General features: G+C 43.7%; 2 protein-coding genes across 5 annotated transcripts in view; one reads left to right on the top strand and one right to left on the bottom strand.

Moving 5' to 3' along the window:
- Pstk (Phosphoseryl tRNA kinase) overlaps positions 1 to 4,706 on the bottom strand; it is a 54,901-nt gene extending 50,195 nt beyond the window's left edge. For 3 of the 4 annotated variants that reach the window (XM_084590994.1, XM_084590995.1, XM_084590993.1), the window contains exon 1: positions 4,391 to 4,706. In XM_084590994.1, coding sequence (XP_084447120.1) covers positions 4,391 to 4,678 — 288 coding nt within the window. In that variant the 5' untranslated portion in view covers positions 4,679 to 4,706. The other variant, XM_084590996.1, reaches the window with a different exon arrangement.
- A 920-nt stretch (positions 4,707 to 5,626) lies between these two features.
- Positions 5,627 to 12,974, top strand: eRF1 (eukaryotic release factor 1). Its single transcript, XM_084590992.1, has 4 exons — positions 5,627 to 6,050; positions 6,179 to 6,354; positions 6,408 to 7,301; positions 9,049 to 12,974. Exons 1-4 carry the CDS (start codon positions 5,950 to 5,952, stop codon positions 9,201 to 9,203), a joined length of 1,326 nt encoding a protein of 441 aa, XP_084447118.1. The 5' UTR covers positions 5,627 to 5,949; the 3' UTR covers positions 9,204 to 12,974.
- The last annotated feature ends 1,950 nt before the right edge of the window (positions 12,975 to 14,924 follow it).

The raw sequence follows: 14,924 nt of genomic DNA, 5'->3' as shown, positions 1-14,924 counted from the left end.
AAATTGTGTTGTATTGGGTTTTATGGCACATAAGCAACTGAGGCCACCATGCACCAAACATGAGATTAAAATTATGTTTTGCTGTATATTTCATTACAATCTATACCTTGTTTAAAACATCTGCTTGTTTTGAAAATCTCAAACTACAAAACAGATCAATAAGGGCATTTTCATTTATAGCAATGCAGAATAAAGAGGAATATGTTCATTGCAAAACCAGTAAAACGTACCTGAAAAATTTTTTTACTTTTTGCACACAGGGTCTAAGGACCAGTCAAAAACACAAGCTAAAAACATATCACGAACAACTGGAGCAACACAAGACCCAATACAAACGCCATTCCGTTGTAAAAATGGCTCGCCATTAAAAACAATAAAAGTGACCTCCCCCCCCCCCCCCAAAGTACTATTTCAAAAGATTTTAAAAAATTCCCCAAAAAGGATATATTTAATGAAGTGTTAAATGATTTTAAGCAGCATAGATAAGGACTTCAGTTTACTCATGCGTTAACCCACAAGAATGTTATACCCATTTTGGACCTTAAAGGGCCTTGAAATACCAGTAATATTCTAATGCAAGAAATCCATAGAGGCAGTCTTTGTGAGTATTTGAGTCAATATTAAAAGCTTTGCATGCAGCCAATAATTTACTAATATTTTTAAAAAGTGCTGCTGACGACTGCTCACAAAAGATCTGGACGACACATCCCTGTGCGCAAACCTCCCCAATGGAGTCACTGGGGCTTGCTGGGTGATGGCCGGTCTCGAGGGAGAACGCGCTTCTCATCTCTTACGGCCTCTCTAATGGGGTCTGTTTCCACCTCCCGCCGCACCTCGGTGGGGTCGCCACGACCCCACTGCTGCGCCTCTGCTACCGCCGTTCACGCGCAAGGGAAACGTGCGCTCGCTCTTCGCTCCGCCCGCATCTGTTGCAACCCGCAGGTCCCGACATTTCACCCCTTATGGTTCATACAAAGACGCCGTATACAGTGTCTAAGATTTATCTTGTATGAGGAATAAAATAGTGAATAATCTGCGAGCGTCTTCGTCAGGGCGGCCGCACATGGTCGAATGAAGCTTCGGGTACTCCTACTTCAACACTTTTTGCCCCTAAATTTTGTACCAAAATAAATGTACCATGCTATGCAGTGTGATTTTGAAAGCAGTAAGCAGGTGTAGGATGACCTGACGCAAGTGCATGGCAAACTGTTGGCTGGAGATTCTGTCAACCACTTCTGTTTTGGTTTAGAGCAAAAGAGGACCGGCGAAAATTCATGGCGCGTCTCAGATTCAGAGTAAGGAACAAAATTTTACGCATACAGTTAAAATTTCAGTTGTCTAGTGAAGTGGGCCATTCTAGCTTCGTTCAAAACATATCAGTCAGTTAATTGAAAGACCGAAGATGTATATGTAGTCTCGCGACTGACGCACATGCATGACAAATGTAGTAATTTATCTAATACATAGATAAACAACAACTTTTAATCAAGGAAGTGTGCATAAACAGTTATGCATAATTGAAAAGAGCGGCAAATACTAAAAAAAAAGAATGGCCCTTCAAAGTTACACATTGTTCTACATATTCATCAATTTATCAAAATGCGACCTGCGGCTAGAAAATTCACAGTCTCAAAATCTTCCTGCACGGTTTGTGCACATAAGGAGTTGGTCTCTCGTTCCTGTCTGTCACTTTCTTGGCATAATTAATTGACAAGAAGGATTCTGAGAAATTTTTCAAACTTAGAAGTGGACCTTATAACATGGCTATTGTCAATTCCTTCCGGGCAACTCAGTGATGAATTCTCAAGTGCTGATTGAATCAGGATCTTAAGTACTTCGAGAACATTTGAGTGTAGTAGGTGCATGGCAGCTTTTTCAAAAAAAAAAAACATTCGTCCAATAGGGCAACAAGCTCTGGTTTCGGATAATGCAGTCCCCTAGAATAATGTCCTCATAGAAGAGTGTACATGGGGCTGCTTCTTTCTCTAGTTTCAAGAAGAATAGCGCAAGCGTCGCAGCCGAAGTTGATTAACTGAACAATATATCCAGCGACGTAAGGTAAACCAGAATATGTGACAGTGGGTCATGCCATCACTTCCTTCAGTTCCTCGGTTATTTGGCATTTTAATTTTTGGCAAATTATTTTATTTGGCATCGACGCAAGGTGCCTTGATTTTGCTCTCAGATGAAACGTCCGTCTTGACAATGTAGTCAAGTGCCGCTAGCTGTTACGGCCCTCGCATTTAGCATGTCGTTCCCTTTCGCACATTAGCCTTACTTTTCCGAAGAGAGCCTCAATGGGGTCGCTACATGGCTTGAAATGTGTCTTCAGTGAGAGTGTCCAATTCTTTAAAGCTTTAGGTTTCTTGCATACTTCCGATATAGCAGGTGAACTCATTTGTAAGCCACTGCATCGAGTATAACCTGCGTCATTATTTGGCCTCTTTTTGCCACTTCCAGCACAAGTGGTGTCATGAATATCAAAACATTTTTTTATTGTTTTCATAATAAGCTTAATATCATGTAAAAATTGCATTAAAACAAAGTTTATTTGCAAAATTAAAATAATGTTTATACTACAACACATTTGCTAATATCTGAATTATAGTAGCATTTAAAACTCAACCCTACAACGTTTACTTTCACTGTTATACTAATACTTCATATCATGCAAGCATTTTCAATTTACATCACATTTTCATGAAATTATTATCATCTTCGGTGCTACATGGATGGTTTCGCATCTAGCGCTGAAAGACGGTTTTGCTCTTGCAGACGAATTGCTGTCATGTTAGCCTTGAAGAAGTTTCGATGCGATCACTGCTCATTCAGTTTTTTTTTTACACCTATTCTTGTACAGGCTTGAGAAAAATTCGGATTAAAATGGACAAAAGTAGGTATACCATGCCGCAATGTATGTCATATGCTTGTCGAACGTTTGGTGAGCGACAGTGCTTTTTATATATATATATATATAAAGACTCCGTTCACGTGTGTAGTACGTTGACAAAATGCCGCTGCAGCATCAACCTTCTGTGTTCTTCCATTTCGGGGCGGGACTCACCACGAAACCCGCGAGCGACAGTGCGAAACAAGGCAAAAGCCATCCGCCGCCGCTAAAGCAGACGCTCCGCGTCTGCTTTAGCGGGTCCATGGCACTGCACAGTATACCAAACTTCTACTTTAAAAGTCTACCCCTAGGAGAGATTGCTCGAAAATGTTTGACATCACATGTGGTGTGGCAGAACTTTTTAAAAAGTAAATGAATTGTACTGGGAAGAAATTTCATGGAGGATGTGATGTGAACTAAACCCAGGATCATTAGATCCAGTATCAGACATACTATGTCTAAGCCATGCAGGCACATTTTTTTTTTCTGTAGACTTCAAGGCCGATTTAACCAGGTTGCATCCTGCAACTCGTCGTACATAGTCACACCAGAATCCAACACTCACATTGCCACACTTCAAAATTACGGGAGACATATACATGCCTCGAGTAAAAGCAGCCAGGCAGGAGGTCGGTCCTGTCCCCGCACCATAGCACACTCTTCTCTGAACAGACTTCAATGAACATGGTGGCTCTGCATCGTGATCTCATGCAGATCTTCCGCAGGCTAAACAGTCCCATGGGCACAAAAAGCTCACATGGAACCTTAGAACCTTCCAATGCAGGCAAAAATCTTATCACGAAGCCACATTTTGACAGGTAAGGTTGACTTGTGAAGCTTAAAAATGAGTCTTTGAGGCCGATTGCATACACATCCGTTTCACCTGCTTGAATGCACTAACCAGAGCCGTTATGAATGTGCCTGCATGGCATTAAGGCCATGCAGACTAATTCATTACGGCTCTAGTTAAAATGGGTCTTTACATTTGTGGCGTGTGGTCTTCCACACAATGTGGTAGCTTAACGACTGCATGCGTTAATTTGTGTGGCAGATATTCACAGCTGTTGGGATTCCTTTAGGCAATAGAGTTTGAGAACCTCTGCCCTAGGCCATGCACGCACGTTTGCACCACTTCGTTTAAGCGAGGATTTATATCTGGGCGGCCTTTCACATCATACAGCTTACGACTGCGAGATAACAGAGGCATGAACTACGGAATTATAGGCGAATTACAATGTGCATGTACGCGAACGAGGGTCCGCAAGGGGAGCGGCTAACAGGGACCGTTTGAAACAGTTAACGCGGAGGAGCTGGTTTGCATGAGGGTTCATGCGTGCTTTAAAAAGAAGAAACAGCGGTCGAGCGTTTACCGCGTTTTCAACGATGTGGAAAACAACGTTACTTGAACCAGGTTGAGGAATGAGCCCCAGATCAGAACAGCGCGGCCGCCGCGTCATACACAGTACGAATTGCAGTGTACCGCACAACCTCGCAGCTTACCATTTCAGCTTGTACATCCATGCTCACAAGCTCATCATAGCAGATGACACACGGGCGCCACGACAGACCGCGCGCTGATGTTGAACGATTTTCTAACGCTGCGCGAATGTTTCGCACAAGCGTTGTTTTCCCGCTCGCTGGTAGCCCACAAAAAAGCACCAATACTGATGCACAATTGGTGCCCATAACGCAACAGATGTGAAAAGGAAGCACGGTAAGAAAACTCGTTGCGTATATATTTGCATAGAAGAAAAAAAAAAAAAATTTCCTGCACATCTGCACGTGCATTTGGTTTGGCTAGTCTTGGGCCTGCTTTGGATTTAGTAGCTGCAACGATTATCGGCGGCCACGATAAACGATAACTCATTTGCGTGTTCTTCACTTTTTCAATAAATGTTTTCTAATCCAAATTCAGTTTCTCAATAATTTTAGGCACTTCTGGGCTATTATGAAACTCTCACAACATTTCGTCGAGGTTTGTTTAGAGAACGTTGGCCACGGATGAATTTGTCAAAGCCACGGCGGCCACGGTGCTGTCCCGTTGGTACTGTTGGTACCTTTTGCCTTTTGTCGCTGTCCTTTGTGTTTTTCCACGCTAGTTGCAATGTCGCAGTCATTAACAGCCACGGTCCAAGCCACGGTCCAAGCCAAAAAAAAATATGACAAAAAACGATTCCTATTTCTGTTCATTAATGTTTCTGCTCTTCTCCATCCTATCCACGGTATGAAGGAAAGAGCATACGTGCCTTGTACGTGCTTTGCTGCAGTCTTTCTTTTCTTTTTTTTTTTTTTTCTGTTTTTCATACTACGCAGAGGACAGCAGAGGCAAAGGCAGTTGCGGGCCTGCATTTTACCTAACTGAAGGAAAGTTCAGTCGTTCATTGACTCAGTTCGCCGCCTGAACCAGGAAAAATGAACTCAAGACAAACACGTAAGAAGTATGAAAAATAAATAAAATAAACAAAAAGCTAAAAGCAAGGTTATTCAACCGAATAGCGCGAATAGCGCACAACACAACTGTTCCGACAGGCAATAAGCAATTGAAACCGGCACCACCAGCACGAAATGTAAATTCTTATTTTTGATATTAAAAAAAGTTTTCAAAGGATTTGTTACATTCAGTGTATTAAAAAAATTATCGACGTTAAGATACGGTTACAAAAGACAGCCGCCAGAAGCAGCGTGCATTCTTGGTAGGTAAATCATTGGCTGGGCACCATGACCGACCCTGTAACGGCGGTTGGAGCATGACGTCGACCCGCGAGTTCCACATGGGGCTGCGGTGGTAGTCACGTTTCGTCGTCTACTTCTACTCTCGTAGTGGGGTAGTCACCACTGCTCATTGTCGATGTAATCACTGTTGTAGACGTAGTTCATCGCAGAACATTGGGACTTTTACGGCGCGCATACTTTTTCATTGCCAGGCCGCTGTTACTGTTCAAAACGTTCCTGACGACCACAACGCTCAGCGCTTGGGGCCGACATTAGGCCTACGAGCGTTGGATCCCATCATTGTGAGCCGGCCACGTCAAGTATTTACGTTTTAATTTAATTTCAAGATGGCTTCTACTGGGTACAACTTAGAGGAGTCAAATGCCGATAGGAATGTAGAAATCTGGAAGATCAAGAAACTCATCAAGAGCCTGGAAGCCGCACGGGGGTGAGTGACGTTTTGCAAGCAGTTTGGCATGGTTTGGCATATGTTAGGGTTAAAGGCTTAGGCCTACAGCGAGTTTCGTACCGGTATTCAGACCCTCGTTACTCTGATGGTTCATAATTTCTATCCAGCAACGGCACGAGTATGATCTCCTTGATCATTCCACCGAAGGACCAGATCTCCCGGGTGTCGAAAATGTTGGCGGATGAGTTCGGAACGGCGTCCAACATCAAGAGCCGGGTGAACCGGCTGTCAGTTCTCGGTGCTATCACGTCTGTCCAGCACCGACTTAAACTGTACACGAAAGGTGAGCACTGTCGTACTCAGTGGCCAGTTACTGATGGTTTCCTCCCACTGCAGTGCCGCCGAATGGATTGGTCATCTACTGTGGTACGATCGTAACGGAAGAAGGCAAAGAGAAGAAGGTGAACATTGACTTCGAACCGTTCAAGCCAATCAACACGTCACTGTACCTGTGCGACAATAAGTTTCACACCGAGGCTCTGTCTGCACTGCTTGCGGACGACAACAAATTTGGCTTCATTGTGATGGATGGCAATGGAGCCCTCTTCGGTACTCTCCAAGGCAACACGCGCGAGGTGCTGCACAAGTTCACGGTAGATTTACCCAAGAAGCACGGACGTGGAGGTCAATCTGCATTGCGATTTGCTCGGCTACGTATGGAGAAGAGACATAACTACGTGCGCAAAGTAGCTGAAGTTGCAACAACACTTTACATTAGCAACGATCGTCCAAACATTGCAGGACTCATTTTGGCTGGTTCAGCTGACTTCAAGACAGAACTTAGTCAATCAGACATGTTTGACCCTAGGCTGCAAGTTAAAGTGCTCAAGCTGGTGGACGTATCATATGGTGGTGAAAATGGATTCAATCAGGCCATAGAATTGTCTGCCGAGGTGCTGTCCAATGTGAAGTTCATACAAGAGAAAAAACTTATTGGCCGCTACTTTGACGAAATCTCTCAAGACACAGGGAAATACTGCTTTGGTGTCGAGGACACGCTGAAAGCCCTTGAGATGGGCTCTGTTGAAATCTTGATTGCATGGGAAAATCTTGACATTGTGCGCTATGTACTGAAGAATCACACAAGTGATGAAGAGAAGATTCTGCACCTGACTCCTGAACAAGAGAAAGACAAGAGCCACTTTCTGGACCGAGAGACGGGTGTGGAGTTGGAGCTTGTGGAGTCTATGGCACTGTTAGAATGGCTTGCAAACAACTACAAGAACTTTGGTGAGTGATTTGCAGTATTAATCCCCCCTCTGTCGTTACCGTGAGAAAATTGCTGTTTTTCATAGGACTCTGAAGATATCTTTTGCCAGTACAAATAGTACTGCAGCACGCATTGCAGCATACAAAATTGCACATAATGGAATGCTCTCCCAAAAACAATTTACAAAGCTACAAATTTATTAGAAAAAAAATTGCAATTCTTGTGGCAAGTTGATAAAAAACAAGATAGAAAAAGCACGATATCTGCAGACGCCTATTAACACAGGAAGTTTAGAATATATATTTTGAAGATCAGTGACCCAGGAACAGTGTAAAAAATCAAAAGCGCTGTTCTTGAGCTACATACAAAAACCTACAGGTGAAAACAGCTTCATTTCTCATGCAAGCAGTGAAGCTGTTCCTGGTTTTCGTGAGGCACTAAGCCAAAACTGCAGCAGACTGGCTGTAAAGGCCGGGTATTAGAGCTGTGCTCGGGCCGGCCCGAAAGCACCCCAGTCACAAACACATGCAACTTTTGCAAAAGTGGCCATAGTGCTATAAGCCTCTAAGATACACAGCATTTTGCGGCCCCCTCACCCCACGAGACCTTCCAACTCACCTTTCTTCCTTGCCTCCTCACCACGAATGGATCTTTGGCAGCTGTCAGCGACTGAGCAGAGGGGCCACTCGTAGGCTAGTTTCGAGTTTCACATCTCCACTTGGGCAATACTGGCACTGATGTTTAGGTGTCCATTTCAAGATTCGCACTATACACTGTTGCCTATCAAATGTCTCTGTTGTGACACTCCTGCCTCAACATGGTCTCGCTTGACGCGGAACATAGCTCAAAGCTTCTTCGTGTTCCTCTTGTTGCGAAAGGTTCACTTGAAAGGCACATGGTGAGCCAGTCAAGCTCACCAAGTATTTGGCAGCAAAGTCAACCCCTCGTTTAGGTTTTGAGCTAGAGCACTTTTGGACAAGCTAACAAGTTGCCTACCAAAACCTTGCTTTCTTATCAAAGAACCTTTTAATTATTTCAGCTACAAGTTACAGCACCGACACTTCAGCGCTACCGGGTTCATTATCCAGGAACGCTGCAAATGCCTCAGTTCAATGCATAACTTGTTTTTGCACAATATGTTAATTCTACGTATGTGCTGTGCCTCTATATATTCACCAAATTTATTTCAGACTTGAAAACTCGTGATTTCAAGATCTTAGATAAAGTTATCATCCAGAAACTATTCACTTCTGTATCATCGCTTAAACTGCAATTATAGCTTGACAGGCCAGGCCCGGGCTTTAAATTTAATCGCTGAGTCTGCCAGTGTTCAGGCACTTTCACAGTCTGGCCGGGCTCTGGCTCAAAATTTCGGCCCGTGCACACCTCTACCGGGTATACATGGTGAACATGCGGCGTCAGATAACAAAGCCGACAGTATGATTCGATATTTGACTTTCTGGAAGTCTGACAAGAATTGATACTAATGCTGCATTACCACACATGGCAGGTTAGATTGTTTTTTCAAGCGCAGTCGCCACACTCCTTTTCGCAAAAAAGTCCATCAAAAATCTGAACATCGCCAAAGTGGAAAAATTTAAGCTGGTTCTACAAGTTCAGTGCCTAAACTAACCACTGGGTGCACAAGAAATGATTCCAACATGTCGAAATGTGTGATTTAAAGCATCAATCACCGATGATCGTATTGAATAGGCATGGTAACGAAAGAGTTGAGGCAGCCTCTGCTGATGCTTCCTTCTTTCGCAGGTGCCACATTAGAGATCATCACAGACAAGTCACAGGAGGGGTCCCAGTTTGTCAAGGGCTTTGGTGGCATTGGGGGCATCCTGCGCTACCGCGTGGATTTCCAGAGCCTTGAGGTTAATGACCTTGTGGATGATTTTGACCTGGATGACCTGTAAATGCTTGGCGGTTCAGACACAGGTTGTCGCTATGCACATAGTGCCACCAGCCTTTCCAGTGCACACTTGGTCAACTGCTTGCCAGCCTGTCGCGGATCTGGATCGGCTGTACGGTGGCTTACAACGTGGGGAAACATTAAAGCAGTTAAACTACCCTTGCTGCTTTCCTCCCCACTTTTTCTCGAAGGCTGATAGTGTGCGTGCTCTCCCCTTTTCCAAGACTACTTGTGATGGGGAGGGAATTCTTAGTGAAGCAGTGCTGCCGTTGCTGCCTTTGCTGCACGTTTGTCACTCCAAAGTGTAATTGTGGGTTTGGGATGAACAAGTTGTGTGCCTTTGGCAGTGAGGCAAGCAGTAATGTATAAATGCCCACGCCAGCAATTGTATGAAATTGCAGTAGAATTTGTATTTTTACAGGTGGCCAGTGTGAGTGAATGTACTTTTTTTTCATATACATGGGGTGCATGGCTGTGTGGATTAAGCTGCTCCAATGTCCTTAGAAGTTTGTGGCTGTGATCGCCATATCTGCAGCAGGTACTCCGATTGAATATACCAGTGTGAGCAAGGAAGGTTATTTGTGTGGACAGGGTATGCACACATGTAGTATCCTCCATGGTATGCAAGACTGCAGCCACAATTTCCTTTTGGGACAGTGTGATTTGACATACTGTTTTATCATTTCTTTGCTCACCCCAGTGTTTTCTCATTGGAGGCTAGTAACTTGATGGTGTTGGTTGTTGCAAGCTTTTCAACAAGTATGCATGTGACATTGTACTGTGTATGTTGGGCTGGATCTTACACGGCAGTTGATTGTTCTGTACACTGTGCTTGCTGAATGTAGACATGAATAATGATTTTCACACTGTGAAAAGTGTTAACCAGTGGCTTAGCCAGCCGAAGCATGGAATTAAGGGCAGAGATATTTGTGTGTGTCGTTGTTGCCTTTTGGCAAAAGCATGTGAAAGGTCTGTTCCATGGTTCAAGCGTGTTTTTATTGAGCCCTGGAGCATTTTACCCTTAGCTCTGCCCCTACCTCAAGTGGTTTAACCCTGATGATGTACATGCTTTATTCAAGGAGCAACAACAATGCCGGAAGCAACCATATTTGTTGCCAGCTGCTATAGACAAGTATGAATATTTCATTACTGCAATTCTTGATAGTGTCAGCTTGGATTTTCCAGTGTAGATATTTTAGCAATGTCCATGAGTGTGTCATTGGCTATTCAGTACTGATTCTACATTTATTTGTGCCCTGCGTACGTTGTCGGGTGTTTTTGTTACTTTGCCAAGAAGGCAAGCAGAAGAAACTTTTTATAGCTTCTGCCTGACTTCAGTGCGTGCGTGTACATTCAATGAAGTGTAAACGGCTTGCAGCTTTTTTTTTTTTCTTTTTTTTTTTTTTATGTGTGAACGTTGGATTCTATGAACATTGCTGGCAAAACTGAAAAGCTGTGTTCTCATTAGGGTGCCAGCTTATTTTACTGCTTCATGGGCCTGCTGTGGCTGTGCATGCATGTTCAGTCTATGCGTAATATAAACTGGGTAGCCGTGTTCCAAGCATAAGGAAAGATGAAAACTGCACTCGGCTAAATGAATTTCATATTGTTAGTGCATTGCTTTTCTGGAGATATTTCAATGTTCTACTTCAGCCAACCTTGTTGCCAACATTTAAACTAAGTGCCTATCCCTGATTTTGTTGCAGACCACTCTACAATCAGTTGTGCGCAGTAGAGAATTTTCCCCTGTTTGCTGCCGACAGCCCGCTATATTTGGAGTCCATGTTACAGCAGCTATGTGGTACTGTGCTCGTATTCTCTGAAAATTAATGCCTTTGCCCTGCTTGCTATGAACGTGGCAGTTGTCATGGTTTTGTCATGGTGAAGGAAGCTACAATTCATGCCAGCTTCTGGTGGCCTCCTTGGGTGCTGTAAATCATCATTAGCACACTAGATAATGCACCAGGCACTTTGTGCTGCCAGTTTGCTGCTTGGTGAAGAGAGCTATTTGCGCCTGTGCCACTACTATTCAGTTGTAAACAGTTAAGTACAGCCTTTGTCAAAAGTTTACACGAGACCAGAGGCTTTGCTTTTAAGGTGAAAGCCTTTCATGCTATGCGGTGCACCTGATTGGTTGACAGAGAAGTGATGTCACCAGCCATTAAATTTGAAGCGACTAACGAATTCTCATCTTGGCTAGCGTTTTTGCCATCTGCAGTGCCACACTTGAATGTGCGCCACTCCACGCGACAGGAACTCCACATGTACCATGCAAGTGCACACTTGAGAGAGAATGTGCGACAGATACTGCGCCTTGCCTTTCCTGTAAACAATTATATGTAGCACTGCAACGAATGCCGATAAAAAGCAAACAAACTATGAGAGGCAAATGATAGGAGAGGCAGGGTAGGCTTTCGTCATTCTCCTCTTAAGAGACACCTGAGAGACCCTTAAGTCGTATATTATGACTTCTTTCTTGTTGAGACTGTAGGAAAAAGGATTGTGTGGACAGAAGAGAAAACAGAGAAGGAAAGAAAAAGAAGAGAGACTCTCGTCGCAACAGCCGTTGTCCACCACCGAAGCAGTGGGGGGTGCAGTGACTGCCTACAAAAGATCAAAAATCTGTGGCAGGCTAGCTCCTGTCGTCGACCAACCGTCCCAGCCCCGTAGGAAACAGGAGCGATGGTGTGCCATGTAAATGCACACTTGTCGGAGAAAGTGCGACAAATACTGCACCTTTCCTTTCCTGTAACTGCAACGAACGCTGATAACAAGCAAACAAACAATGAGAGGCAAATGATAGGAGAAGGAGGGTAGGCTTTCGCCATTCTCCTCTTAAGAGACACCTAAGAGGCCCTCTACATTTTTTAAGTCATATATTATTCTTGTTGCTGCGACTGTAGGAAAAAGGATCGTGTGGACAGAAGAGAAAATAGAGCAGGAAAGAAAAAGGGGTGCAGTGACTGCCTACAAGAGAGAAGAAATCTGTGGCAGGCTAGCTCCCGCCGCAAGCGTCGTCGACCAACCGTCCCAGCCCCGTAGGGCCACGAACAGCCACCCTTCACCACCTATTATGACTTCTTTAACAATCATGGAAGGCTTAGCCATTCAAGAGGGTAGGACGAAAAAGATTCTTGCCTTCAGCATATTTAGAAACCTGGGAATGCATTACGAGCCACATAGTATGCATGGCCCAGAAGTAGACCGCCTGGTTTCTAAACTTTTGACAAAGGGTGCACATATGCTCCTGCTGCATGAAAAGTGACTTGATTTAGAAATTGCTGCTTGCAGTGGCAATTTTTATGGTTTCTGCATCCAACATATGGTCTGGTCCTATAGTAGTTCAATTTTTTCTGCCTGTTTTATTGGCAAGCTGAGGTTGACTAGTGTGCACTGTGTTTGCTCTTTCATGCAATGAAAAATCAGACTACTTCTTATTACCTACAACCACTGCTGATTTTGCTTATAAAGAAAAGGGGTGGCCATCATGAGTGCTTGCAGATGTCTTTGATGGCCCAGGTACACAATCTTCAAGCAGCAGATCATTTTTTCTGTCAACACTGCTTCACCAGGTTGGTTTCTGCATAGGTCTCAGTAATTTCTCAGCTATGTTCACCATTAAAAATTCTGGAAAATATATACATGCACAAATTTTGCTGCACTTGCATCCCAACTCGTCACTGTTATCATGGTTATTTGACTTGGTGCAAAAATTGTGGTTTTGCATTGCAAGTTCTGATGGTGATAGTTTCATATTAAAAATATCAAAAAGAAACCTGGCACTGGTCTGAATGAGTTGCCTTTAGAACAGTTTACAAACCATGGGGATGATAGGATGGTCACCTGCCATCAAAATATTAGAAAAAAAAAAAACTGTTGGGAGAAATTCATTTTATTTATGGAAAAAGCCTGCATATATATTTTGCAAGATTAATGGAATGACTGCTATGATTTTTCAGTTACTGCCTTTTATAAACTCTACTGCAGGTGTACGTGGATCTTGTACCTATTCGCCAGTGTCATTCCTTCTAGTTGGAACTGACATTTTTGTCGCCGAGCATACCAGGGAGAAGAAAAAAAAAATGCACGTTTGGACTGAAATTTCACAGAGCTGGCATTTAATGCAACTTTTGTTTTACATTACATTTAGATAGGGTACTCGCCTGATTCATTCAGACATCTTTCAATCATCTACAGTAGCAGGGGGCCAAAACAGCACGACTTTTCAGCATTGATACAGTAGCACCACGCGCACACCCATGAGAGTAACAAACGCTCTACCATCGAGGTATGTAGATGCAATACTTGTTCTTTTGGTAGGTAGGTGTGAGCTGATCCTGCTGTTCAGATTTGCTGCCGCATTGGAGATTTTAATGATTAATTATGAATCCCATTTATATGTAATACAAAATGAAGGTTACTATTAAATGTTACCTCTGTAAAATTTGGGCTCTTTTAAAAGCAAGTGTTAGGCTGAGAGAACTTTCCAGTGTGCTCCTAGTGACGCAACAAAACAGTATGTCGGGGCAAATAGAAATGTCTGCTATGCTGTCCGCAGATTATCCACTATTTCATATACTTATTGATATATTTCATATTATCCACATATTGTTACTAGTAGGAACAAGCAAAGGTGGGGGGGGGGGGGGTGGTGCCAAAGGTATACTTTCAGGGTTGCATGCTGGATACTAATGCATGTCGCATTATCTGCTTAGGCAGCACTGAAAGACGTGTGTAAAAAATATTAATACGCACAGTCGCATCAATATTCTATGCACACAAGCTATTATATATAAGGGCAATAACAGAAAAGTACACTGTGATCGCTGCATCCAACATGCATGCATTCTATCGATTTTATTCTGTAGCTCTACAGCAGAGGCTAGGCAGTCTGGCCTTTTTTCCCCCCTTGGCAACAGCGACCCCCAGTCTTCCTTTACACCTTTACCCCTTCTGCACCCTAGCCTTCACTGCAAAGGCGCAAAAAGTCCACAAGTATATGCCTTTTCAAAAAGTGGTCGAAGGGAGCCTGCTGTATTGGAGACTGGGCCACAGTTATAGCCTAGGAACAAGCTGAGGATTTCAACCATGCCCACCCCACAGCTCAACAAAACTGGTTTCTCCAAGGATCGTGCAAAGCTATACAAGAATGAGCATTGTCCCCAAAAAGCATTAGTGGTGAATTATTTATTTAAACAAATTCCGACACTAGGCATGGTAATTATGGCTGCCAAAAGATATCAGAGTTCCGTGGACAGAAGTTATGGAAAAGTGCTGGAAGTAAACATGTAAGTACCCTACTGTGGTGACTCGGTGGTGTTGCTGCTCGTAAGATGGTCCCTAAATTTGGTTCTATTCCAGCGGCAGTAGACGTCGTAGTGGAAGGCTCCGAAAATATCCACCACCTGGGGTTCTTAACGTGCACTGACGTGACGCAGTACATGGGCGCCTTGCGTTTCGCCTCCATCAAAAAGCAGCTGCTACGGCTGCGATTAGATCCTGCATCCATGGGCACAGTAGCCGAGCGCCCTAACCACTGCACCACCACTTCTTCATGTAGGGTTGGTTTCACCAAGTTTTTTTTTTTTTTTTTCTTCCGAACAAAGGCACGGAGAAGTGGCATTATGTAGAGAAATGGGGCTTTGGATATTGCTGCGGTTGAGAAAATTGAAATTTTTTTATGCATCTCGTCACTCCTTGATTGGCTTCGCTCGCCATCTTAGGA

Source organism: Amblyomma maculatum, chromosome 1 (assembly GCF_055883805.1).
Source record: "Amblyomma maculatum isolate TAMU_Amacu chromosome 1, ASM5588380v1, whole genome shotgun sequence".
Classification (NCBI taxonomy): domain Eukaryota; kingdom Metazoa; phylum Arthropoda; class Arachnida; order Ixodida; family Ixodidae; genus Amblyomma; species Amblyomma maculatum.
Note: the sequence above shows the minus strand (reverse complement) of the source record. Positions and strands in the feature narration are given on the sequence as shown.

Coding starts and splice junctions, on each gene's coding strand:
- eRF1 (XM_084590992.1), top strand. CDS start 5,950: ATGGCTTCTACTGGGTACAACTTAGAGGAGTCAAATGCCGATAGGAAT. Junction 6,051..6,178: donor AGCCTGGAAGCCGCACGGGG/GTGAGTGACGTT, acceptor ATTTCTATCCAG/CAACGGCACGAGTATGATCT. Junction 6,355..6,407: donor ACTTAAACTGTACACGAAAG/GTGAGCACTGTC, acceptor CTCCCACTGCAG/TGCCGCCGAATGGATTGGTC.